Here is a 25074-nt window from a genome sequence, read left to right on the forward strand (position 1 = left end):
AGTCAGAATAACAGCACTCTAAAGAGGTCTATGTCCTAATTCTCAGGACCTGTAAATATGTTTCCTTAGGTTTAAACAGGGATTTTGCAGATAGGATTAATATAAGGATTTTGAAACAGATTATCTTGGATTATCTGGGGTGAGCCCAATGTAATCACAAGAGTTCTTATACAAGGAAGGCAGGAGAGTCAGTGGAGAAGGAGATGTGAGGACAAAAGCAGACATTGAAATGATGGAGGAAGATGGAGGAAGGGAACCTGAGCCAAGAATGCAAAGCAGCCTCTAGAAGCTGGCAAAGGCAAGCAAATGGATTCTCCTGGAGAGCCTCTGGAAGGAACACAGCCCTACTGAAACCTTGATTTTAGAACTTCAGATCTCTAGAATGTAGGAGCATAGGTCTGTGCTGTTTTAAGCTACTAAATTTACAGTAACTTCTTGCAAGAGCAATTGGTAACTAATACAGTAAGTATGGTGCTTAGCACAGTCCTGTCATGGAGGATTCTAACATAGTATTATCTGAGATCACTCTGCCTCTTAAAATCTAAATAAAGGTAGTTTAAACACACAACCCATTACTTGTGGGAGTCCAACACCTTCTGCAGGGTTGCCGAGGCTTCCCAAAGGGCTTCCTGATTTGACCATCTCTGGCTTTGAAGTTCCAGTTTGGCTGAATTGATTTAATTTATAGAATACTGTTTCATGAATGTTATCAAGATATGGAATTCAGTCATTTTATAAGAATGAAAATAAAACATTTACATAAGACTTTACTGGGCTGGGAGGTATTGGGGGAAAGCTTTATTTAGATAAATAGAGAAAAATTTTATTATAATAGCAATGTAAAAATCTTGAAGTTGAATACTGTCCTACAAAATGCTTTGCTACTCCATCATTTTGCTTTTCCACACCTAAATTCCTCATAAATCTCAGAGCAGTTTACTTCCTTTTGTTTCTTTGTCATTCATGTCTTTTTTCCTCAGGATTTCATCTTTAAACACCAAGGTATTTTCCTAAACATGATATCTTACCAAAAGCAAAATTTGATGCCAGTTATGCAGATGGTGACTGCAGCCATGAAATTAAAAGACACTTGCTCCTTAGAAGAAAAGTTATGACCAATCTAGATAGCACATTGAAAAGCAGAGACATTACTTTGCCAACAAAGGTCCATCTAGTCAAGGCTATGGTTTTTCCAGTGGTCATGTATGGATGTGAGAGTTGGACTGTGAAGAAAGCTGAGCGCCAAAGAATTGATGCTTTTGAACTGTGACGTTGGAGAAGACTCTTGAGAGTCCCTTGGACTGCAAGGAGATCCAACCAGTCCATTCTAAAGGAGATCAGCCCTGGGATTTCTTTGGAAGGAATGATGCTAACGCTGAAACTCCAGTACTTTGGCCACCTCATGCGAAGAGTTGACTCATTGGAAAAGATTCTGATGCTGGGAGGGATTGGGGGCAGGAGGAAAAGGGGACGACGGAGGATGAGATGGCTGGATGGCATCACCAACTCGATAGACGTGAGTTTAAGTGAACTCCAGGAGTTGGTGATGGACAGGGAGGCCTGGCATGCTGCGATTCATGGGGTCGCAGAGTCGGACATGACTGAGAAACTGAACTGAACTGAACTGATGAAGATAATACATATTCTTTTCACCACTCAGTGTTAGCTACAGGAAAAAATCTATGCACACATTGGTCATGACTTAGGCTAACCCATCCATCATCTTTCATTGGTTTCTTTGGGTGATGAATCTAACATGGATTAAGAGTACAGCCTAGAGGCCAGAGGCAGCCATGGGACATTCTCTAAACAAACTTACAGAGGGATACTGATATCAATCTTATACTGCTACTCACTATCATTCTCAACAATCTTAGGAGTATAATTAGGAAATAGAATTTTCAGGCTTTTTTCCTCTCTACTTTTTCATATTCATTTTATATGTGCATGTTAAGTCACTTCAGTCATGTCTGACTCTTTGCGACCCTGTGGACTACAGTCGTCCAGGCTCCTCTGTCCGTGGGATTCTCCAGACAAGAATACTGGTTGCTATCCCCTCCTCCAGGGGATCTTCCCAACCCAGGGACTGAACCTGAGTTTCCAGCATCTCCTGCACTGGCAGGTGGGTTTTTTACCACTAGTGCCACCTGGGAAGCCTCCTTTTATATGGATTATGTTAAGTTGTACAGTTATGCTCTACAGAGATCATGTTTAAAACCTGGAGCTCCTCCCTATAAGATTGATGATTATAGGAAAATCTCAATATAATTCATTCATTTACTTAAGCCTCCATTCTTACTTGCAAAAATGCACACTCCATATGCATATATGTATACATGCTTGTGTGTGTGTGTGTGTGTGTGTGTGTGTGTGTGTGTGTAGCTAGGTTTTAAGCTACTTAAGGACCAGGACTTCCTGGATGTCTTATCAGCAATGAGAGTCATGCTGCTCTTGGACATCAAATATACATGAATTTTGATTACAGTGATTCTTGGTGTAAATGACCATACAGCACACAAATTAATACATAAATACTATAGCAACATGATTTCCCTTCATTCCAAAGTATCATGGGGCCATAGTTTCTAACTAACAGCCTATTATAGTGTTCTGACCTAACCTTCAAAATGTCAATAAATTGGATTATAATGTAAGTCATTCTAAATGTCTTTGAAAGAAGACAGATGAATGTTATGCCATCATGAATCTGTACCTCTGGACAGTCTGAGTTCAGAAAAACAATTATTTGATACTTTTGCCTTTTGTTAGTTCTACCCTATTGTACTTTCATTTGCCGATAGCCAATAGTCATATCTTCACACACTGAGAATGAATGATTGAGTGTGAACATTTAAAAAAATTTCAAAAAATGCTTCAATTTCAAAGCCCTCAACCTATCCAGTTTTGTGATCTTTGGCACCTTTAACTCCATAGAAGACTGCTTCAGCCATAATGTTGGGAACATTTCCATGAGGATGTGTTAAGTAGTTGTAGAGGTGACTTAACTGCTGCTGAGCAATTGCAAACAAATGGGAACATAGAGAACAGTCATTTTTCAAGATGTTCATTGTTGCCTCACACCCGGAAGACAAGAGCGAAACAGCACTCTGCCCAACAAAATGACATCACTTTGTTGATGCTCCTGAGAATTCTTGCTGAGTAATTTTTCTCACAAAGAGCTCAGGATAGTCAATTCACTTAGCCATATGTATTACAAAATCTAGAGATACCAAACTCTTAAATTAGCAGAGACCGACATTCTGTTGCATAAATTTCTATGGGTCACAACATGAATTTATGAGTACCTGCTTGTATAGAGGTCCCTGTCTGAGTTTTAGTAATTCCTCTGAGAGACCCTTTCTGGTCCCTGGTGACAATATTTTTGCCTAGCTTTCTTTCCTGCCCTTAACAATAATTTGAGGAGTGTTGGCACATAATCCAAGTTGAGCCAGTGAAATCCTCTTGAAAATTCAAAATTTGGAACATCTAGATTCGAAGAAGGACGTTGTTTCACTAATGTCAGTGCTCTGTAGAGGAAGTCAGGAATTTCGCACAGCTCGAGTTCTGGAAGTTGCCTTGATCGCCTCTTTCTGAATTGTGATGACTCAGTTCTCTTTGGTATCTTAATGGGATTTGGGGCAGGAGAAATGAACTTGCCCAAGCAATCACAGTTGAAAACTCATCAGGTTATAGGCAGAGTTCTGGTGTGGTATACAGATTTCCTATGTGATATCAAAAAAATTCTCGTATTCATTGATTGCTGAATGGATTGATCATAACAGATAGCAATGGTCAATTCCATTATGCTTTCCAAAATCCATTTTTTGTCCTTTTTTAATCACGCACAACTGTAGTACCCATAAGCATGAGACATGTTATTCATTTTACCAACAATGCTTTGTTGGCCTTTCAAATTCCTTTGTAAAACCTCCACAGCCTTACAATGTGTGAATCAATCAGTGGTTCAGCATGTCCTGATGTTGATATGATGTGGTAAACTAACCATATGACATGTTGAAAATGATGTCAATTAAGTTAGAAAAGCTGACAAGGGGGTTCATGTAGTGTTCTTAAGTATCCCAAAAGTTGCTTTGTTCCACACATATCTTATTTAAATTTTATTTAAATATTATATTTATTTTAAACTATAAGCATGTACACTGTAATGTGTCCTATGCCACATTTTAATGCATTCAAGGCCATCATAATATCCACTTGTGCTGCCAGGTTACTTTACGTGGAGCATGGAACACCAAGTAAAGTTCCCATTTTTTTTTTAGTTGGAGGAAAATTGCTTTACAATATTGGCTGGTTTCTGCATACACAAACTGTATATATATATGTGCCCTCCCCCTTGAGCCTTCCTTCCCTTCCTCCCATCCCACCCCCTAGACCATCATCACAGAGCACTGGGCTGGACCCCTTGTGATACACAGTAGCTTTGCACCGGCTACCTGTTTTACACATGATAGTGGACACATGTCAATGCTACTTTCTCAGTTCATCCCACCGTCTCTCTCCTTATAATCAGTTTCTAAGTCACAATAAACTGTGGAAAATTCTGAAAAAGATGGGAATCCCAGACCACCTGATCCACCTCTTGAGAAACCTGTATGCAGGTCAGGAAGCAACAGTTAGAACTGGACATGGAACAACAGACTGGTTCCAAATAGGAAAAGGAATACGTCAAGGCTGTATATTGTCACCCTGCTTACTTAACTTATATGCAGAGTACACCATGAGAAACGCTGGACTGGAAGAAACACAAGCTGGAATCAAGATTGCCGGGAGAAATCTCAATAACCTCAGATATTCAGATGATACCACCCTTATGGCAGAAAGTGAAGAGGAACTCAAAAGCCTCTTGATGAAAGTGAAAGTGGAGAGTGAAAAAGTTGGCTTAAAGCTCAACATTCAGAAAACGAAGATCATGGCATCCGGTCCCATCACTTCATGGGAAATAGATGGGGAAACAGTGGAAACAGTGTCAGACTTTATTTTTGGGGGCTCAAAAATCACTGCAGATGGTGACTGCAACCATGAAATTAAAAGACGCTTACTCCTTGGAAGGAAAGTTATGACCAACCTAGATAGCATATTCAAAAGCAGAGACATTACTTTGCCAACAAAGTCCGTCTAGTCAAGGCTATGATTTTTCCTGTGGTCATGTATGGATGTGAGAGTTGGACTGTGACGAAGGCTGAGAGCCGAAGAATTGATGCTTTTGAACTGTGGTGTTGGAGAAGACTCTTGAGAGTCCCTTGGACTGCAAGGAGATCTAACCAGTCCATTCTGAAGGAGATCAGCCCTGGGATTTCTTTGGAAGGAATGATGCTGAAACTGAAGCTCCAGTATTTTGGCCACCTCATGTGAAGAGTTGACTCATTGGAAAAGACTCTGATGCTGGGAGGGATTGGGGGCAGGAGGAGAAGGGGACGACAGAAGATGAGATGGCTGGATGGCATTGCTGACTCGTTGGACATGAGTCTGGGTGAACTCTGGGAGTTGGTGATGGACAGGGGGGCCTGGCGTGCTGTGATTCACGGGGTCGCAAAGAGTCGGACATGACTGAGCGACTGAACTGACTGAACTGAAGTATCTATTAGAGATCATCCACCTATGAATGTATCTAAAATATCTGCAAAGCTGTCATTGATTATAGAGGTGATTACAAAGCAAATGGATATTTTTTCTCTGAATTCAGGGTAGCCCATGACTGGTAAGATTTTAGAGGCAAGTGTTTCCATATTTGTGAGGACTTTCTCAATACCACACAAATAAAATACAAAACAAAAATAACTGGCGCTGAGGAAGATTGAAGACCATAATTCTCATCATAATTCCTGCTTTTATGTGTGCTCACATTAAGATAGATGTCAACATTTGAACTTGTATAAGAAATCTGCATTAACAACATATGGCTTTCACTTATTTCATTTGTATTTTATATACTGAGGCTCTCTGTAAGTTTCCATTTTGCTAAAAGTCTCCTTAGAGGAAAAATGTTTGAAAGCACCATTGTAGCAGAGTTTTTCCACTGTGGCACTACTGACGTTTCGGAACAGATCATTGTAAATTGTTGGGGAGGTTCTGCGCACTGTAGGATATTTAGCTGCATCCCTGGTCGTACCCCTACTAGACACCAGTATCAACCCTCCACCCCAAGCCTGATAATCAGAGCTGCCTCCAGATGTTATCAAATGTCCCCTGTTGGTAAAAACAATTCCTGGTTGAAAATAATTGACTAAGTCATAGGATCATAAGGATGGCTGCACTTTAGTAATTCCTAGAAAACATTCACATTTTCACAATCCTTTTTATTCATAAGCAGCAGTTAAACAAAGAATATGGTAGAGACAGGATGTTTTTAAGTGCTTTTAAATATTTATTGTGCTGTCTTATTGAGGATGTTTGAAACAGTGTTAGTTTCTCAGTTGTGTCCAACTCTCAGCAACCCCATAAACTATCCCCCAGACTCCTCTGTCCATGGAATTCTCCAAGCAAGAATACTGGAGTGGGTTGCCATTTCCTCCTCCAGGGCATCTTCCTGCCCCAGGGATCAAAGCCAGGTCGTCTGCATTGCAGCCAGATTCTCTACCATCTGAGCCACCAGGGAAGCCCTCACTACACAGACCAAAAAAAGAATGTGATGTAATTGTATTTTCAGACAATGAAAGCTATTCATGACATATTGTGAAATGAGAAAAATCAATCAAGTCACATGATTATGGGAGCAGAAAGCAAAAAGTAATCTAGTAAAACCCTTTTATGTGCTAATTCTAGAATACATCCAATCTTTAAACTTTTATAAAACATTTGAAATTCTTTAAATTAAACTTTAAAATTCCTTTTATTCTTGCCTAATACTCAAATGGCACCCCACTCCAGTACTCTTGCCTGGAAAATCCCATGGATAGAGGAGTCTGATAGGCTGCAGTCCATGGGGTCGCTAAGAGTTGGACATGACTGAGCGACTTCCCTTTCACTTTTCACTTTCATGCATTGGAGAAGGAAATGGCAACCCACTCCAGTGTTCTTGCCTGGAGAATCCCAGGGACGGGGGAGCCTGGTGGGCTGCCGTCTCTGGGGTCACACAGAGTCGGACACGACTGAAGCGACTTAGCAGACTTAGCAGCAATACTCAAATAAATCTGATTAACTGACCAACATCTTATCTAAGAGAGGCTTAAAAAGAGAATCTTCACTTTTAACTTTCACAACGAAATCCAAAGAAAAATTAGGACGGTCTAAGGTTTATGCCTAATACTGTTTTTAGGAAGAAGGTGCCTGTTAGTTTAACACAAATCACCAAAACAATAACTTGCCTTGACAGCTTCACAAAACATAGGTATGAGAAGAACTTTGTCAAATTTACATACACTGTTGATGAGCAGTAATGTTGCAAAATTTAAAATGAATATACCTTTTTTTCTAGAATTCCCTTTTCTACAATTCCCTTTCTAGAAATAGCCAGTCAACATACTCAAGTATCACAGAGTATACCAGTATACTCAGAGCATCTTTATTTATAAAAGTAAATGATATTAAACAACATATAGACCCACTAGAGGGTGATGAGGAAAATAAGTGATGGTATTTCCATACAACTCAATACATTATAGTAAATTTGTTACAGAGGGCTTATTATTTACTAATATAGAACCAAATCCAAGATGCGTCATCAATGTAAACATGCTAGGTTCAGAACAGGGTGTGCAGTACTCTTCTAACAAAGAAGTTCCCCGATAAGAAGATATAGCTGGACTTCTATTTATATTTGGGAATTTTCCAATGCTGAAGCTCCTGGGCCTTAAGGTACAAAGGAAGCTTATTATTAAGTTCGAATTTTGAATTTTTAAAAAATCATTATTACACCTTATTTTGTGAAAGAGGACAAGGTAATTCACTTTTTTAAGAAAAGTATTTTGTCAATCCCAAAGTGATATCAAATGTTTGTGTGAGTAGACTAGCCATAAGATTTAAGTTCCTCTCAAACACTCAGCACAGTCCGCAAAACCAGCCCAGCCATGAGAAAATGGAGGGATCATGGAAGCCAGGTAAGATATCTAGAGTCAGGATCCCTGGGTTTGCATAAATACATAAGCCAAACTGTAGTTGGTAAATAGGGTGTAAGCTCTAGGATAGTATTTCTTTACTGGCTATATGCTATGGGCCAGGGACTCAGAGATGAATCTAACAAATCTCTCAATAGAGAGACTGTGGGGAGTATGAGGCATTAAAAGTCATGAAGGACAAATTTTGTTGTTTTTGTTGCTTTTGCTGTTTTATCATTAGGCTGTAGCAGGAGAGGGAGGTAGGCTTTGATGCATAACGTAGATAGATATTCTCCTTGTAAAGCCAGCCTTGCGGCAGATATTGACAAAGACATTGCTAGGATGCTAGTGAATATAGGAAGGGCTGTGGGATAATTTATAGCGATAATAACAGCCATCCTTCACGGGGCACTTACTAAGTATGAAGCACTGGGTTAAGAGCTTCATACCCATTACCTCTTTTAATCTTCACAGCCATTCTGTGCAGTAGGTGTTTTGATTGATGGGTGGACTGAGGCTCCTGGAGACATATTAACTAGCCCAACCTCACATGGCTAGTGAGCAGCGAAGAAAGACTCAAATTCAATCTGCTTGTCTTCAATTTTTATCTTTTATTTACTTTTATTATTTTAGATCATTTTAGTAGGTTTCTTTTTTTAATTTTTTTTAATTGGAGGATAATTGCTTTACAATGTTGTGTTGGTTTCTGCCATTCAACAACACAAATCAGTCATAACTATATATCTCCTGCCTCTTGAGCCTCCCTCCCACCCCATCCTCATCCCACCCCTCTAGGTTGCGATAAAGCACCAGGCTGGGCTCCCTGTGTTATATAGAGACTTCTACTAGCGTGTATTGGAGAAGGCAATGGCATCCCACTCCAGTACTCTTGTGTGGAAAATATATATGAAATCTAGAAAAATGGTACTGATGAACCTATCCCAGGGAATGAATGGAGATGCAGATTTACAGAATGCAGTTTTGGATACAGAATGGGAGGGAGAGACTGGAACAAATTAAGAAAGTAGCATTGCCTGTCTTTAAAATTTTTAATCACAAAGCTTTGATGCCATCTAGGAGGCATGATTCAGGGCTAGAAAGCCTGGAAATGAGAGTCACCATCTTTACGATGTTCTTTTCTATCTCACACCCTGACAGGATCACAACCACAGCTGCGTGCATGATGGATCTACGAAGATATCCTCTGGATGAACAAAACTGCACCCTGGAGATTGAAAGTTGTGAGTTAACTTGGACAGGGGGACAAAAAAGAGGGATGTTTGCTTGACCTAATTAAGTGCAAACTCGTACTGAGTAATTGGCACCGGGATATTTTCAGCTATACTACCCTGCCAACTTTTCAAAGGGTTCACAGTCTAGTAACATTTTCCTCTGTATTGGCAGTTATCTTTTTTAATCATTAAGGAAAGTGCACTCCTTTTAGCTGGACAATTTATAATTTCATGCTTTCTCTTTTTCAAAATCAAGTTTCTTCCAAGACCTTCCAATACCCAAGCTGCATTAAGAGGAGGGAAATATTTAGTTTGAAAACACTTTGTGAGATTGTCTTTGGTTCTATAGTCTGTCTTTCTGAAGGACTGTAAATTGTTGTCTAGAAAAACACTATGGTAAAGTCTATCTTCATGGAAGAATGAGATGATAAATGGTATTGTCTATTTCTCATCTTGTGGCTTGTAGTGTAGGTTTGTCCTCTTGGGCTGTTTTTCACTGATTAACAACTAGAATATTTTAGTCACTAAGAGTTAATCTGATTGATTATCTTTGTTTCATTGTTTCCCAGTCATCAACATGCAGACATTTGATTCCATTTGTTGTGAATATAAGGCCAAGGCCATTTCCTGGTTTTCAGGGACAGGGAAAGTTCAGTAGGTAATTCAGAGCATTGTAATACAACTTAATGTAATTTAAGAATAGACAGATATTTATTTAGATAATTTAAAATGCTTTCCAAATCTAACTTCAAAATGGTAAAGAAAAATGGGAAAATCCCAGGTGATCCTCTAGTATTATTGAACAATAAATGTATTCCCCATTGTCTGACTATTGAGTAATTACATTCATTTTCTAGTTTTACTGAATACAAACATAGAACTAGATAAAGAATGCTTATGTAGATATAGATTCAGATATAAATATTGATCTATTACCCCTAGAACCTGGAATGAATAACATTCATCAGCTATTCTTTAATTAATATTCTAATTTTAAAATATATTATATAAATATGTTGGCTGAAAGGTATTAATATATGAAAGTATTAATAGTGACTTTTGGTTTAAATGTGAATGACAAGCAAATTCAAACTATAGGAATGAAATGTAAACCCAGTCATTTGTTATTGGCTAATAATGTTTTACAAATAAGACAGAACTTTAGCTAAGCAAATACACCGTTAGCTGTTGGAACTGACATGGAAAGAGAAAGATGCTCATTAATATAGGTAGCCTTTTACCCTCAGTTTCCTTTCACTGATTGTGATTTTTTTTACCTTTGCTTCTGTTGGATCACATTAGGATATGACAACCTGTTAAAATTCTAACATGTTTACAGCATGCACTTTAAAAAGCAATGAATTTTGACAAGTACTGGAATTGATTCTGTGGATAAATTGCAAGTGCTAAAGTTATCAACATTCTCTCCCCCCAAATATTTTATTTTATAATGCATATTGAGTCTTTCTATTATTACAAGTTTACATTTTTAAGTAGGCAATTTCCTTTATTGCTATTTAGAAAATAGATTATTTTTAGGACCATTTATTATATCATACAATGAGCCAAACCATAACTATAAATGAGGCAGAATTAACCATAACTTTTGTGGGGCAAGGATTGGGGAGGCCGAAACAATCAGAGAGTCCGAAGTTATCATAAGACATGATGTCAGGCAATAAGTAGTGACCCAGGCATATGATAATTATTGAGGCAACTCAGTAAGATGCAATCAGTTGTCTGGGTAGATGGATGAGGCATGGTAACTGAGACCCTAAAATTGGTTAATATATAGGACTGTACAGAATTACCATCATCAAAAAAAATCTACAAAGAATAAATGCTAAAGAAGATGTACAGAAAAAGGAACCTTCCTACACTGTTGGTGGGAATGTAAAGTAATACAGCCATTTGGAGAACAGTATGAAGATTCCTTAAAAAACTAGGAATAATCTACCATATGACACAGCAACCCCACTACTGGTGTATATACCCTGAGAAAACCAAATCAAAAAAGACATATGTGCCCCAATGTTCATAGCAGCACTATTTACAATAGCCAGGACATGCAAGCAACCTAGATGTCTCTTGAGAGATGAATGGATAAAGAAGATGTAGTACATATATACAATGGAATTATATACATATATACTCAGCCATAAAAAGAATGAGTTTGAATCAGTTCTAGTGAGGTGGAAGAACCTAGAGCCTATTATACAGAGTGAAGTAAGTCAGAAAAAGAAAAACAAATACAGAATATTAAAGCATATATATGAAATCTAAAAAAATAGTATTGATGGACCTATTTACAAGGAAAGATTGGAGATGCAGATGTAGAGAACAGACTTATGGACGCAGTGGGGGAGGGAGAGAGTGGGACCCATGGAGAAAGTAGCATCAACATATACATACTGTCAAGTGTAGGATGGAGAGCTTGTGAGAAGCTGCCGTGTAGCACAGGGAGCCCAGTCTAGTACTCTGTGATGATGTGGAGGGATGGGATGTGGGAAGGGGAGGGAGGCTAGGGAAGGTGGGCTAGGTGTATATAATTATGGCTGATTTGCATTGTTGTAGGGCAGAAACCCAGCTTTCCAGGTGGCGCTAGTGGTAAAGAACCCGTCTGCCAATACAGGAAACATAAGAGGCAGGTTCGATCTGTGGGTAGGGAAGATCCTCTGGAGGAGGGCATGGTAACCCACTCCAGTATTCTCACCTGGAGAATCCCATGGACAGAGAAGCCTGATGGACTACTGTCCATAGGGTCTCAAAGAGTCGGACACAACTGAAGCGACTTAGCAGGCATGGTGGCAGAAACCAACACAACTTTGTAAACAAATTTTTAATATTTAAATTAAAAATAGAAAAAAAATAGAAATAGAGTCACAGATGTTAAAAAAATAAAAAACTTAGCTTACCAAGGGCAAAAGAGGGTTAGGGATAAATTGAGAGACTGGGATTGACATATACACACTACTATATGTAAAATAGATAACTAATAAGGACCTGCTGTATAGCACAAGGAACTCTGGTCAATACTCTGCAATGACCTTTATGGAGAAGGAATCTTAAAAAAAAAAAAAGAGTAGATATATGTATATGTATAACTGATTCACTTTGCTGTACAGTAGAAGCTAAGTCAACATTGTAAATCAATTATATTTCAATAAATTAAATATACACGTACATGATCATGTGGGCAGACTGTGACCATCATAAAGTGATCCAACAGCAGATCACAGAACTCTAGTCCCTGAAGAATCTAAAGCAAAGAAGTTATTCAGTCAGTAAGAATTTGTGTAATGAGGAGTCTATGAAGTCAGGAACTCAAGAGAAAGGGAAAAAAACAGGGAACTGCATTCTGTTTGCCAGGCAAAAGCATTAATCTAACACCTCCGTAGCAGAAGATAGACCTATTATCTTAATGAATAAAGGTCTATCTCTAACAACATTTGAGAGATAATGTGAGTTTCAGAGAAGTCAAATAACTTCCCCAGGGCCATAAAGCAAGGAGAGTGGTGAAGTGGAAATTCAAACCCAGGAAATTCAAAACCCAGAATTTGAAATAGAATTCAAACCCAGGAAATTCAAAACCCAGAATTTGAAATAGAATTCAAATTCTATTTCTCTATAATAGAATCCTGCAATTAACAGGTGAGCAAGGAAGCAGAACATCAATGATTAGGAGTATCGCACCAGTCAGAACCACTCTCAGTTAGACTGAGGGTGCTAAATCAACCAAAGACGGGTCGAAATTATCCCTGATAAAAGTTGATTCCAGAAGCTGAAACAGAATTTAGCTCTTTGGTCAAGGGTCAAATGATTGCAACTGTGGAGAAAGCATAGTCTGTGGATACAGGAAACCAAGTACTCCAGATTCCATTGGTGTTGCCCTCCCAAAAAAACTAAAAGCCTCAAATGACAACATTGCTTAGCTCCAATACTTTCCTTGAAATGTATCTCTTCTTAACAATAGATAAACCAATATAAAGTGAAAGTGATGTCGCTCACTCATGTCCAACTCTTTGTGATCCCATGGACTGTAGTCTACTAGGCTTCTCTGTCCATGGGATTTTCCAGGCAAGTGTACTGGAGTGGGTTGCCATTTCCTTCTCCAGGGGATATTCCTGACCCAGGAATCGAACCCAGGTTTCCTGCATTGCAGGCAGGCGCTTTACCCTCTGAGCCACCAGGGAAGCACCAGGAAACCAATATAAAGAGATCTTAAATCTTAAAAGGAATAACTCCCAGCGACAAGGTAACATATGGCAATAATAGAGAGTCCAAATGAGCTTTGCTTGTTCCTGACATAAGTACATAATCAATATATGCTAAGCGTTAATAAATACTGAATCTATTATCTATTTTTTAACTCTTCAAGAAGAAATATGTGTTGCATTATTTACTGAAACAGATCTCTCTGAATTGTCATTTTATGAAGACCATAACTGAGTTTTATTTTTTTAAATGTAACATTGTGTTTACTTGTCATTAATTAGTATCAATGATTCCTTATATTCTTAGATATCCAATACATTATTCATTTCTCCTTTGCCTGATATATGGGAAAAAACAGAGGGACAAGTTTTTATGTAGTGACTTACAGGAAAATAGATTATTCATTAAGATAATAGGTGAATGTTAAATGGAGGCATTGTTGCTTCAGTTTATTTTTCCTGATACTTTGTTAAGCTTCTTTACTGTTCCTTTTTTTTTAACAATGTCTTCATGTGAAGTTGAGGGTATAATGAGTGTGAATTTCAGTATCTTTACTGGATATATCAATACCTTAAGTGGAAGTTCAGCTCATAATAATTTATGTGGCCTCTTGTATTTAACTTTTCATATGGGTTAGTGCATCATGAAGCTAAGTAAAGAATTAATAATTCCCTCTTAGAAGTCACAAGTGATTTGTTTTGCTTATTAAAAGTAAGTCTACTGCTATAAAATTGGGATACTTAAGTTATTGGTCCCTAAATATCTTTCCCTGAATATTAAAATCTACTTATTTTATGTCAGCTTCTTTGACAAATCATTTTCTGTTATCTTTAGTTTTCTTCACTTCCCAATATGTTCCATTTATTCATTCACTCACTGCATTACAAAGGTGTGATCAGGACTACTAACACAGATAAACCATTCAGTTTGAAGCTTCTACTTGCCAAAATAAATCACTGCAGATGGTGACTGCAGTCATGAAATTAAAAGACGCTGCTTACTCCTTGGAAGAAAAGCTATGACAAACCTTCTGCTGCTACTGCTGCTGCTAAGACACTTCAGTCGTGTCCGACTCTGTGAGACCCCATAGACAGCAGCCCACCAGGCTCCCCCGTCCCTGGGATTCTCCAGGCAAGAACACTGGAGTGGATTGCCATTTCCTTCTCCAATGCACGAAAGTGAAAAGTGAAAGTGAAGTCACTCAGTCGTGTCTGACTCTTAGCGACCCCATGGACTGCAGCCCACCAGGCTCCTCCATCCATGGGATTTTCCAGGCAAGAGTACTGGAGTGGGGTGCCATTGCCTTCTCCGATGACAAACCTAGACAGCATATTAAAAAACAGAGATATCACTTCACCAACAAAGGTTCATGTAGTCAAAACTATGGTTTTTCCAGTAGTCATGTACAGATGTGAGAGTTGGACTGAAAAGAAAGCTGAGCACCAAGAATTGATGCTTTCGAGTTGTGGTGCTAGAGAAAACTCTTGAGAGTCCCTTGGACTGCAAGATCACACCAATCAATCCTAAAGGAAATCAACCCTGAATATTCACTGAAAGGACTGTTGGTGAAGCTGAAGCTCCAATACTTGGGCCACCTAATGCAAAGAGTTGACTCAATGGAAAAGACCCTAGTGCTGGGAAAGATTGAGGGTAAGAGGAGAAGTGGGCGGTTATCATCTCACATACCTTAATTTGAGCAATCTCCAGGAGATAGTGAAGCGCAGGGAAACCTGATGTGCTGGAGTCCACAGGGTTGCAAAAAGTCAGGCACAACTTAGCAACTGAGCAACAAAAATGCTGTTTGCTTCTGATATTTCAGGGGCTTAAGCCAGAAGAAGCCCAGACTTTAGGCCGAAGAAACAAATAACCTAGCTATAGATCTTGTATTCTCTAGTTTATGGTCTTGTAGTCATAACTAAGCTTTAAAGTGATTACAAATGAAAGGATCTAGTGTCAGTTGGGGAACACGATTGATAAAGTAGACATTTCACCAATGTAAGATTGAATTAATCATACTTTTATGACCAATAGAGTAGAAATTTTACCTACCTTACAACATTTACTAGTTTGTATTTTCTTCCATTACAATCTCAAAGATGAGGAAATGCTTTCCTTGGTTAGGTCCTTTGAGACAAATTAAAGATGTTTTGTTTTTCTTTAATGTCATCTAATCGAGTAAAATTAGGAAAGCCATAAAGCCTTGTTAAATTTAAATTTTATTTGAACTTGGAGCACATTAATGAGCTCATAGCCCTGGGATGCTTCATAGCCCTGGGATGCTACAAAATGAGTTAATGGCACATGGAAAAAATCAAAGAATTTAGTATTAGGAGGATTTGGAATTTGAAATCAATAAAGCTATCACATGAAGGTTTGAAGCCACATGGAAATATAGAAAGGCTTTGGGACAACAGTCATGAAGGCGTATAATGCCTTTTGCAATATATTTTTGGCAACAACTGTTGAAGAATATCAACCCTAATCCTACCCTCTATCTGTCAGCAAATAGTGCCAACTCTTACTCCCTGCCCTCCCACCCCAAATAGAAGCCATTTCGGGTCTGAAATCTCTCAGCAGACTCACCCTTTTTTCTAAATGTCCTTATATTCCCACCATTCTAAGTTAGCCCCCTGTATTTAAGAGGAAGAGGTATTCCTCTTTCTTTTACAGACTGATCCTGGCCCCTGTGCTCAGGACTTTCATTTCTTTCTTCCTCCTCTGGTAAATGATTTTCTCAAGTTAATACACACCTCCACCCCTGATTTTTCAGATCCTCAGTCTCACACTGTCTGCTACCTCTTTTTTCACAGTTTAAAAAACAAGCTGAAAACTCACAAAACATGGCTATTCTACTTCACCACTCCCCTTAAGCTTTTCCCAGTCTCTTACTTCTTTTTTTCTCAAAACTACTTGAAAGAATGCTACAAAATGCTTGTAGATACTTCCCTGGTGGCTCAGACAGTAAAGCGTCTGTCTACAATGCGGGAGACCTGGGTTCGATCCCTGGGTCGGGAAGATCCCCTGGAGAAGGAAATGGCAACCCACTCCAGTACTATTCCCTGGAAAACCCCATAGATGTAGGAACCTGGTAGGCTACAGTCCATGGGGTGGCAAAGAGTCGGGCACGACTGAGCGACTTCACTTCACTTCACTTGAAAGAATGGTCTATCTCTGTTAAGATAAGGTCCTTTATTGAGCCCATCTTTGCATGAAATGTTCCCTTGGTATGTTGAATTTTCTTGAAGAGATCTCTAGTCTTTCACATTCTATTGTTTTCCTCTATTTCTTTGCGCTGATCACTGAGGAAGGCTTTCTTATCTCTCCTTGCTATTCTTTGGAACTCTGCATTCAAATAGGTATATCTTTTCCTTTCTCCTTTGCTTTTTTGCCTGAACTTTAGACTGAGATTTTAATTGTAAACTTGATATTTCCACCTAGAAGTCTATTTAGAATGTCTAAAAACTTTTCTGGGCTCTACCTGATTCTGTCCTCAATTCAGCAGATGGCACATCCATGCTTCCATTTTCTTAGAATTTTGATTCAGAGAAGACCATTTACTTATAAGGGTAGATCTTTACTGTCTAAGAAAGAACGTTCCACAAAAAGGATGCTTCTCCTGTGAATTCTTTGGGGCTGATGTGTAAGTCTCAGAGCTGGTGTTCTGTGTTATCTTTGTCATGTTTAAACCTTCTGTGTGCATCATGCCTCCAGGTGTACTCAACATACTGCTCACCCTGACCCAAGTGGACTGCTTTCTTCATGGTCTAAATTTTGGCAAGTGAGTGTAGTATCTGAGACATCCTGTCTCAGCACTCTTTTGCTTTATATCCTAGCACTTCTAGTCTTAGTAGTAGTAGTAATCATTATTATCCTTTGATTATTATTATAGTTCAGCCCCAAGTGGAACAAAATATGGAATTTTAAATAGTGTATATGCATAAAATTCACTTCAAAGTAAAATTTTAAGAAGAGTAATTATGACCAGGTATCACAGTAGCAGAAGGATACTTCTTCCTAAACTTCATGTGACCTAGGAAGAAAATTTAATTTTATTATAATTCCACACACTGGTTAGAAAACTGAAAATTTACCAAACTCAGGCTTGACCCTTTGATTATGCTATTAAAGTTTTGAAGTAAATAATCAGTAGGACAATTGGAAGAGGATTATTTTACATTTCTTTGGGGAGACACTTTCTAAAACTTCCCCTCTACAGTCAGATGACAATTATGCAAAATACCTTCCTACTAAAACCAACGTATTGTTTTGGCATATACAGCATGTAAAAATTCAAAGAGGAAGAGAAAAAATAATGGCAGCACCAGTGAGAATAGGATAGTAAATGTAAAAAGAAACCTGTGTAACTCAGTAAATGGACAGTGTATGAATGCAGACGACCTAAGAACGCATCACGGTGGCAGTCAGGATGAAGGCAGGTGATGAAGGGGTGACACTGAGGACCTAGATAATAGCTGAGACTTTGAAATGAATGATTCACAAAGAGCTATTACTGATCCCTAATGAAGAGGCTATGTTACCTAAAATGAGAACTCTGCAAGGAAAACACCTTTTTGAGCTGTAAAAATATGCCTAATTAACTAAAGATGTACTTTTTTTATTCATACTAATTACAGAGAAGGCAATGGCACCCCACTCCAGTACTCTTGCTTGGAAAATCCCATGGACGGAGGAGCCTGGAAGGCTGCAGTCCATGGGGTTGCTGAGGGTCGGACACGACTGAGCAATTTCACTTTCACTTTTCACTTTCATACATTGGAGAAGGAAACGGCAACCCACTCCAGTGTTCTTGTCAGGAGAATCCCAGGGACGGGGGAGCCTGGTGGGCTGCTGTCTATGGGGTCACACAGAGTCCGACACGACTGAAGCGACTTAGCAGCAGCATGTAGAAAGGCACCCTCATCACTCCATCAAGGAAGACACAAAAAGGTAGGTCTCAAATTAAGGTCATGGTGAGGATCAGAGTGCAAGTCCTTATACCTCCTTTTTCTTGAGATGAACTTAGACCTTCAGCACATCATAAAAGATAATCAGTTATGACCCCGAATCATCAGAAAAGAATAAATTATTTTAGAACTCTCTACTGGGAAAGGTTTGCATCAAAATAATTAAAATAAAGTCTAGCAAACTTGGGTTCCTCAGAATGACTGGTTACATCTCAGATCTCTAGACAGTGAAGGCGTAACTATATGCTCCTTCCATGAAGACCTCTAGTTTGCAGAAATGAAAATCAAATAGAATAGTTTTCATCATTTTTTCCTTCATTAAAGTTAAATCCTAAGTAAAAAAAAATATATTCAACAAATTTTGTTTTTAATGTAGGCTTAAAAGTACTAATGACCTATATTACACCTGGGAATCTTCCATATATTAAAGAGTAAGCCAGGAATGTTACACACCGGGTGACTACCAGCAACTAAGCTGTTCAGATTTCAGTGTATGGGAAGTATTCAGGTCATCTGAAAATGACTTTTCTGCCCCAGTTAATTTAAAACAAAAATCTTGAATTAAGTGCTGAGCAACCACTGTGGCAATGGCTAATTATTTAAATTTCAGTAGGAAGCAAACGGACTGGGAAAGAAGATTGAGGAGGAAAACAGGTGAGACAGGGTTTTCTGTTTTTCTTTTTTGTTTTATTAATTTTTACGGGCATACAGTCACTTTAACATTGTGTTAATCTCTGCTGTACAGCAAAGCGATATACATACATCTCCTCTTTCTTGAATTTCCTTCCCAATTAGGTCATCACAGAGCACTGAGTAGAGTTCCCTATGCTATACAGTAAGTTTTCATTAGTTATCTATTTTATATATGTTGTTTACTTGCTAAGTTGTTCCTGACTCTTTTGTGACCCCATGGACTGTAACCTGTGATGCTCCTCTGTCCATGAGATTTCCCAGCTAAGAATACTACAATGGGTTGCCATTTCCTTCTCCAGGGGATCTTCTTGACCCAGGAATTGAACCTGTGCCTCCTGCGTTGGCAGGAGGATTCTTTACCAATGAGCTACCTGGGAAGCCCATTTTATACATAGCAGTGTGTATCTAGGGCTTCCCAGGTGGCACTAATGGCAAAGAAACCCCCCTGCCAATGCAGGAGATGCTGGAGACTTGGGTTCAATCCCTGGGTCAGGAAATCCCCTGGAGGAGGGCATGGCAACCCACTCCAGTATTCTTGCCTGGAGAATCCCATAGACAGAGGAGCCTGGAGGGCTACAGTCCATAGGGTCTCAAAGAGTTGGACATGATTGAAGTGACTTAGCACACACATAATGTGCATATATGTCACTCCCAATTTCCCGATTCATCCTGCTTCCCCTGCCTCTCTGGGTATCTATAGTTTGTTCTCTATACTGATATCTCTATTCCTGCTTATTTCACTGTATGACAGTTTCTAGGTCCATTTATGGCTTTGCAAATGGCACAATTTCATTCCTTTTAATATTCCATTTTATATATGAACCACATCTTTTTTTTTTTTTTTTTTTAATTTACTGTGGATTCCTACTACTCAAAGTGTGGTCCGTAGGCCAGTAGCTCTAGCACTACTTGGGAACATATTAGAAATGCAGACCCTCAGGCCTCAGCCCAAGCTCATTAAACCAGAATGCATCTTAACAAGATCCCTGTAAAGGCATGGCCATTTGACAAGCACCTCAGGGAGCATATCAGACAACAGATGGGTTTCCACTCTGACAGTGTTTAAGGCAAGAGCAGGCAGCCTTTTGGCTCTACTCAGTGAGACTGCGTTTCTGAACTGTAGATGTACATACTCTCAGTACTTGGGAATACAGTCTATTTGGAATCAACAGTCATCTAGTGAGAGCTCTGTGACAAATGTGCTTGTTCACACAATCAAATGAGGACAGTCAGTGCCTGTGAGACGGGGTGTGGGAGATGAAGATGAACACCAAACTTGTTATTTCATTTTTTTTAAGTTTGAAAGAAATAGACTTTGCTCGATTTTGGTTTTCTAAAACCATTCTTGTAAAAATCACCATATGATATTGCTTATCATGTAAAATCTAAAAAAATACAACAAACTAGCGAATAAATCAAAAAAGAAGCAGACTCACAGATACAGAGAACAAACTAGCGGTTACCAGTGGGGAGACACAGGAAGAGGGGCAATATAGGGGTGAAGCCAAAAGGGTTATTATGAAATTGTATGAAATCATGTATGTGAAACTTTTGAAAATTTTAAAGCACTACAGAAATTTTAAAAATCTTTCATCTGATTAAAAGAATAAAATAAAGAACAAAACAAAAACTATATTTCTGTAAAACCTGTTGCTATGTATTCATTCAAGAGTAAATTGTTAAGTATTGTAGCTTATCTTTTGACATGACTGATAATGTTATGAAAACAGCTGATACCCATGCATTTCTTTCCCAAGTAGATAATTCCATTTACCACAGCATCATAATACAAATTAAAGTTTCAATGATTGCATTCATATGCATGTAGTATATATATATCAGGGCTTTTAAAATAGAGTAGCATCTTGCTATTACTTATTATTACATGGATTTGAAAATCTGATTGAAGTACTTAATTCCAGTGAAAGACACGGTCTATTGGTCACAGATGGTGACTGCAGCCATGAAATTAAAAGACGCTTACTCCTTGGAAGGAAAGTTATGACCAACCTAGATAGCATATTCAAAAGCAGAGACATTCCTTTGCCAACAAAGCTCCGCCTAGTCTAGGCTATGGTTTTTCCTGTGGACATGTATGGATGTGAGAGTCGGACTGTGAAGAAGGCTGAGCGCCGAAGAATTGATGCTTTTGAACTGTGGTGTTGGAGAAGACTCTTGAGAGTCCCTTGGACTGCAAGGAGATCCACCCAGTCCATTCTGAAGGAGATCAGCCCTGGGATTTCTTTGGAAGGAATGATGCTAAAGCTGAAACTCCAGTACTTTGGCCACCTCATGAGAAGAGTTGACTCATTGGAAAAGACTCTGATGCTGGGAGGGATTGGGGGCAAGAGGAGAAGGGGATGACAGAGGATGAGGTGGCTGGATGGCATCACTGACTCGATGGACGTGAGTCTGGGTGAACTCTGGGAGTTGGTGATGGACAGGGAGGCCTGGCGTGCTGCGATTCATGGGGTCTCAAAGAGTCGGACACGACTGAGCGACTTATCTGATCTGATCTGTTGGTCTACCTATTTATTTTAAGGCACATACTTTGAAAGAAAATTATTGTAGCCTTATGCCTGAGGGAAGAAAAGAAAGAAAAGTTTAAATTTTTTTCCTGTGATCATTTCAGTGATTTTTTTTCTTTGAAAGAAATTGTGCTATTTTCTGTTCTTTGCTCTACTTTCTTCTTTCACGTCTATGTTTCCATCTGTTTCCCATTTAGAGGACTGGGTCCACTAGAAGCGATGGTGAAAGAAAAAGAGAAAAGCAAAAATTTAAAGCATGGCAACCTTAAAGCAGTGACTGTTATACATGGGGAAAATTAAAATTAAAATCACCTGGGGAGTTTAAAAAATGCTGGCAGAAGGGCTCAGTTCAGTTCAGTCACTCAGTTGTGTCCGACTCTTTGTGACCCCATGAATCACAGCACGCCAGGCCTCCCCGTCCATCACCAACTCCGGGCTCACCTTCTATAAATTCTTTTATTGGTCTGGGGTGGGGTCACAGTATCAGTAGTTTTAAAATATCTCCCTTCTAAAATCTTTGATCTTAAGAATAAAGCAATTTAAACGTGGATATTGACACTGAAGTGAAAATTAAATTATCTGTATTGACATATGATTTCTATATGGATGTGGTTCACAGAACAAACCAAGTCAAGACCTCTCAGGAGAATATGTTCATTTTCAAGGTTATAGATGTTCATGCATCACACAATTATGAGTAATGAATGGACTTTTTGAAACTACAGCACCAGTGCAGTCAGTCAAGCCTAACAGTGTACTAAAATGATTTTGGGAAGAGTATCTGTAGACATCTGGAAGAGAAAGGATCTGACTATTGTATGATCTATTGTAATTGTAGAAGTGACCTGGTAAAATAAGAATTGTTCTTGAATTATATATCAGTGTTCAGTTTCATTGACAGGAATGTCAGAAAATAAATGCTCATGAGGAAGTGAGTTTAACTGATTCAGTAGAGAGGGGAAGGACCAATTAAAACCTGCTTTGTTCCCAGGTGTCTGCTTTGCATTCAGATATAGCATCCTCCCAAGTCACCCAACTCCCACATTTTGGAATTTAGAAGATGAACACAAAAATTGTTATTTCATTTTTCTGTTCTAAGGACACCACGGGGTGGCAGGGGAGGTGGTACGGGTAGCGCTGATAAATCTTCGAGGTTCAAGTCAGATTGCTTGAGTTTAAATTCCTTTTGGACCACTACAATTTTGTGACCTGAGTGAGTAACTACCATGGTCCTTTGATTTCCTTCACTACAAAATGGAGTAAAGCAATTGGGTTTTGGTGAATATTCTATAGGAAATTTCTGTTAAGTGCCTGGTCCATAATATATAGTCAGTAAATATTAGCAGTCATTATTATCAAGTTTGGATCCTAAGTGAACCAAAGCCTTTGGTTTAGCATGGGTGTTCAGTTCTAGAAGATCAAAGTTCCATTCAAAATTGTGTCTTTAAGTGTTTGGTTAATACCTAAAGCCTTTAGACAAAACAATGCACTGTATTTTTACTTCCTCTAAGGAAGGAATGATGCTCAAGCTGAAACTCCAGTACTTTGGCCACCTCATGCGAAGAGTTGACTCATTGGAAAAGACTCTGATGCTGGGAGGGATTGGGGGCAGGAGGAGAAGGGGACGACAGAGGATGAGATGGCTGGATGGCATCACTGACTCGATGGACATGAGTCTGAGTGAACTCCGGGAGTTGGTGATGGACAGGGAGGCCTGGCGTGCTGCAATTCATGGGGTTGCAAAGAGTCGGACACGACTGAGCAACTGAACTGAACTGAACTGAACTGAAGGAAGTTGGAAGCAAAATGGTCATCCATCAGAGCATCAAGAAGAAACTTATGGAAATCTAACTATAAATCTGAGATCTCTTCATCTATCTACATAACCACTTAGCTATGCATGGAAAATAGTCTATATGGTAGAAGTGAACAACTATAAGGCTAACTTTATAGACAACTTGATTATGAAACCAATTTTCATAAAAGGAAGTCCACTTTCCATTGCCTTTTATTTTCTAACTTTTAAAGATCAGAGAGTTTTCAGAAAGACTGCTTTTCCACAGTTTCAGAAAAGCAGCCTGGAAAAAGGAATAAATTAATTCAGGAAAGATTCCCTTCTTCCTACACCCACCACTCTACAGATCAAAAAAGCTATGGGCACTAAAATTCATTAACATTTCTATGAACATAAATGTGAAATATTCATTTTCATTAAGTAGTCTACTGAATATAGCAAAATCAAATTTATCTAAGGAGATATTCAATGCTGCTAATTTCCTTGACAATGGGGACATAAAGCAAGGGAAGCCATGAATCATTCATGAAGTTCAATTTACTTCTGTTATTTTGGGTGTTTAGCATCCATGAATAGAAATTGTGCAGCATGTTGTAGGTGCTATTTTTAAGTTATTTCAGATCAGAATTAATGATTTGGCAGGCAGCAATAAAGTAAGAATGATTCAAAGGCTTTGCTTGTAATTGTCCTACATTGCATATTTTTTTGCGAGTATATGTTCATGTATTCATAACTTTTTTATTGGTTCAATGTCCTTGATAAATCAGAATCACTTTATAACCAGTACTTTAGGCAAGCACATAAAGTAATTCATTGGTAATGTTAGTAAATTAAAGAAACTCATAGAGTTCTGGATTTTAGGGCTGAAAGAGATCTTCAAGTTTATATAATTAACAGCCCTCTGCATTAAGACTGGTAGGTGGCCATTTACAATTAATTGAAGTGTCTTGTAGGAGGGGAAATCTTTCTTAAGGAGAGACTAGTTCCATGAATGGGCCCTTCTGCTCATTAGATAGGATTTTCTCTTTAGTTCCACATCTACCTTCTGGCCACTTCTGTTACCTGTCAGCTTGGTTGCTGCTGTATTATTACCAGCACTTACTTATTTGCATACAGAGTGGCTTGTGGTCACCACTAAAAAAGTGCTATTTTAATTGAATGGGTTCAAGTCTAGCACTCTGGGTGTGATGATTCATTTTATGTCAACTTGACTGGGCCACAGGGTGCCCTGATACTGGTCAGGCATTATTCTGTGTATTCCTTAGAGGGTGTTTTTGGATGAGATTAGCATTTAAATAGGTACACTGAGTAGATTGCCCCCCTAATGTGTGTGGGCCTCACCCAGTCAGTCAAATGCCTGAATTAAAAGGAAAAGACTGACCCACTACAGAGTAAGAGAGACTTCCTCTTGCCTGTCTATCTTTGCATTGGGACTATCAGCCCTTTCCTGCTTTCAGACTCAAGTTGAAGCATCCACTCCTCCTGAGTCTCAAGGCTCCTGGCCTTCAAACCTGAAGTGTATCAGCTCTTTAGTTTGCTGACTCATCCTGCAGATTTATGGTTTATCAGCTTCCATCATCACATGAGCCAATT

The 25074-nt window shown here is 38.8% G+C and overlaps 1 protein-coding gene across 1 annotated transcript in view; it reads left to right on the forward strand.

Moving 5' to 3' along the window:
* Positions 1–25074, forward strand: part of GABRB1 (gamma-aminobutyric acid type A receptor subunit beta1) — a 469841-nt gene that overhangs the window by 336424 nt on the left and 108343 nt on the right. The window contains exon 5 of the mRNA XM_070372349.1: positions 9213–9295. Coding sequence (XP_070228450.1) covers positions 9213–9295 — 83 coding nt within the window. The remainder of the gene's footprint in view (positions 1–9212; positions 9296–25074) is intronic.

Source organism: Bos mutus, chromosome 6 (genome assembly GCF_027580195.1).
Source record: "Bos mutus isolate GX-2022 chromosome 6, NWIPB_WYAK_1.1, whole genome shotgun sequence".
NCBI classification, from domain to species: domain Eukaryota; kingdom Metazoa; phylum Chordata; class Mammalia; order Artiodactyla; family Bovidae; genus Bos; species Bos mutus.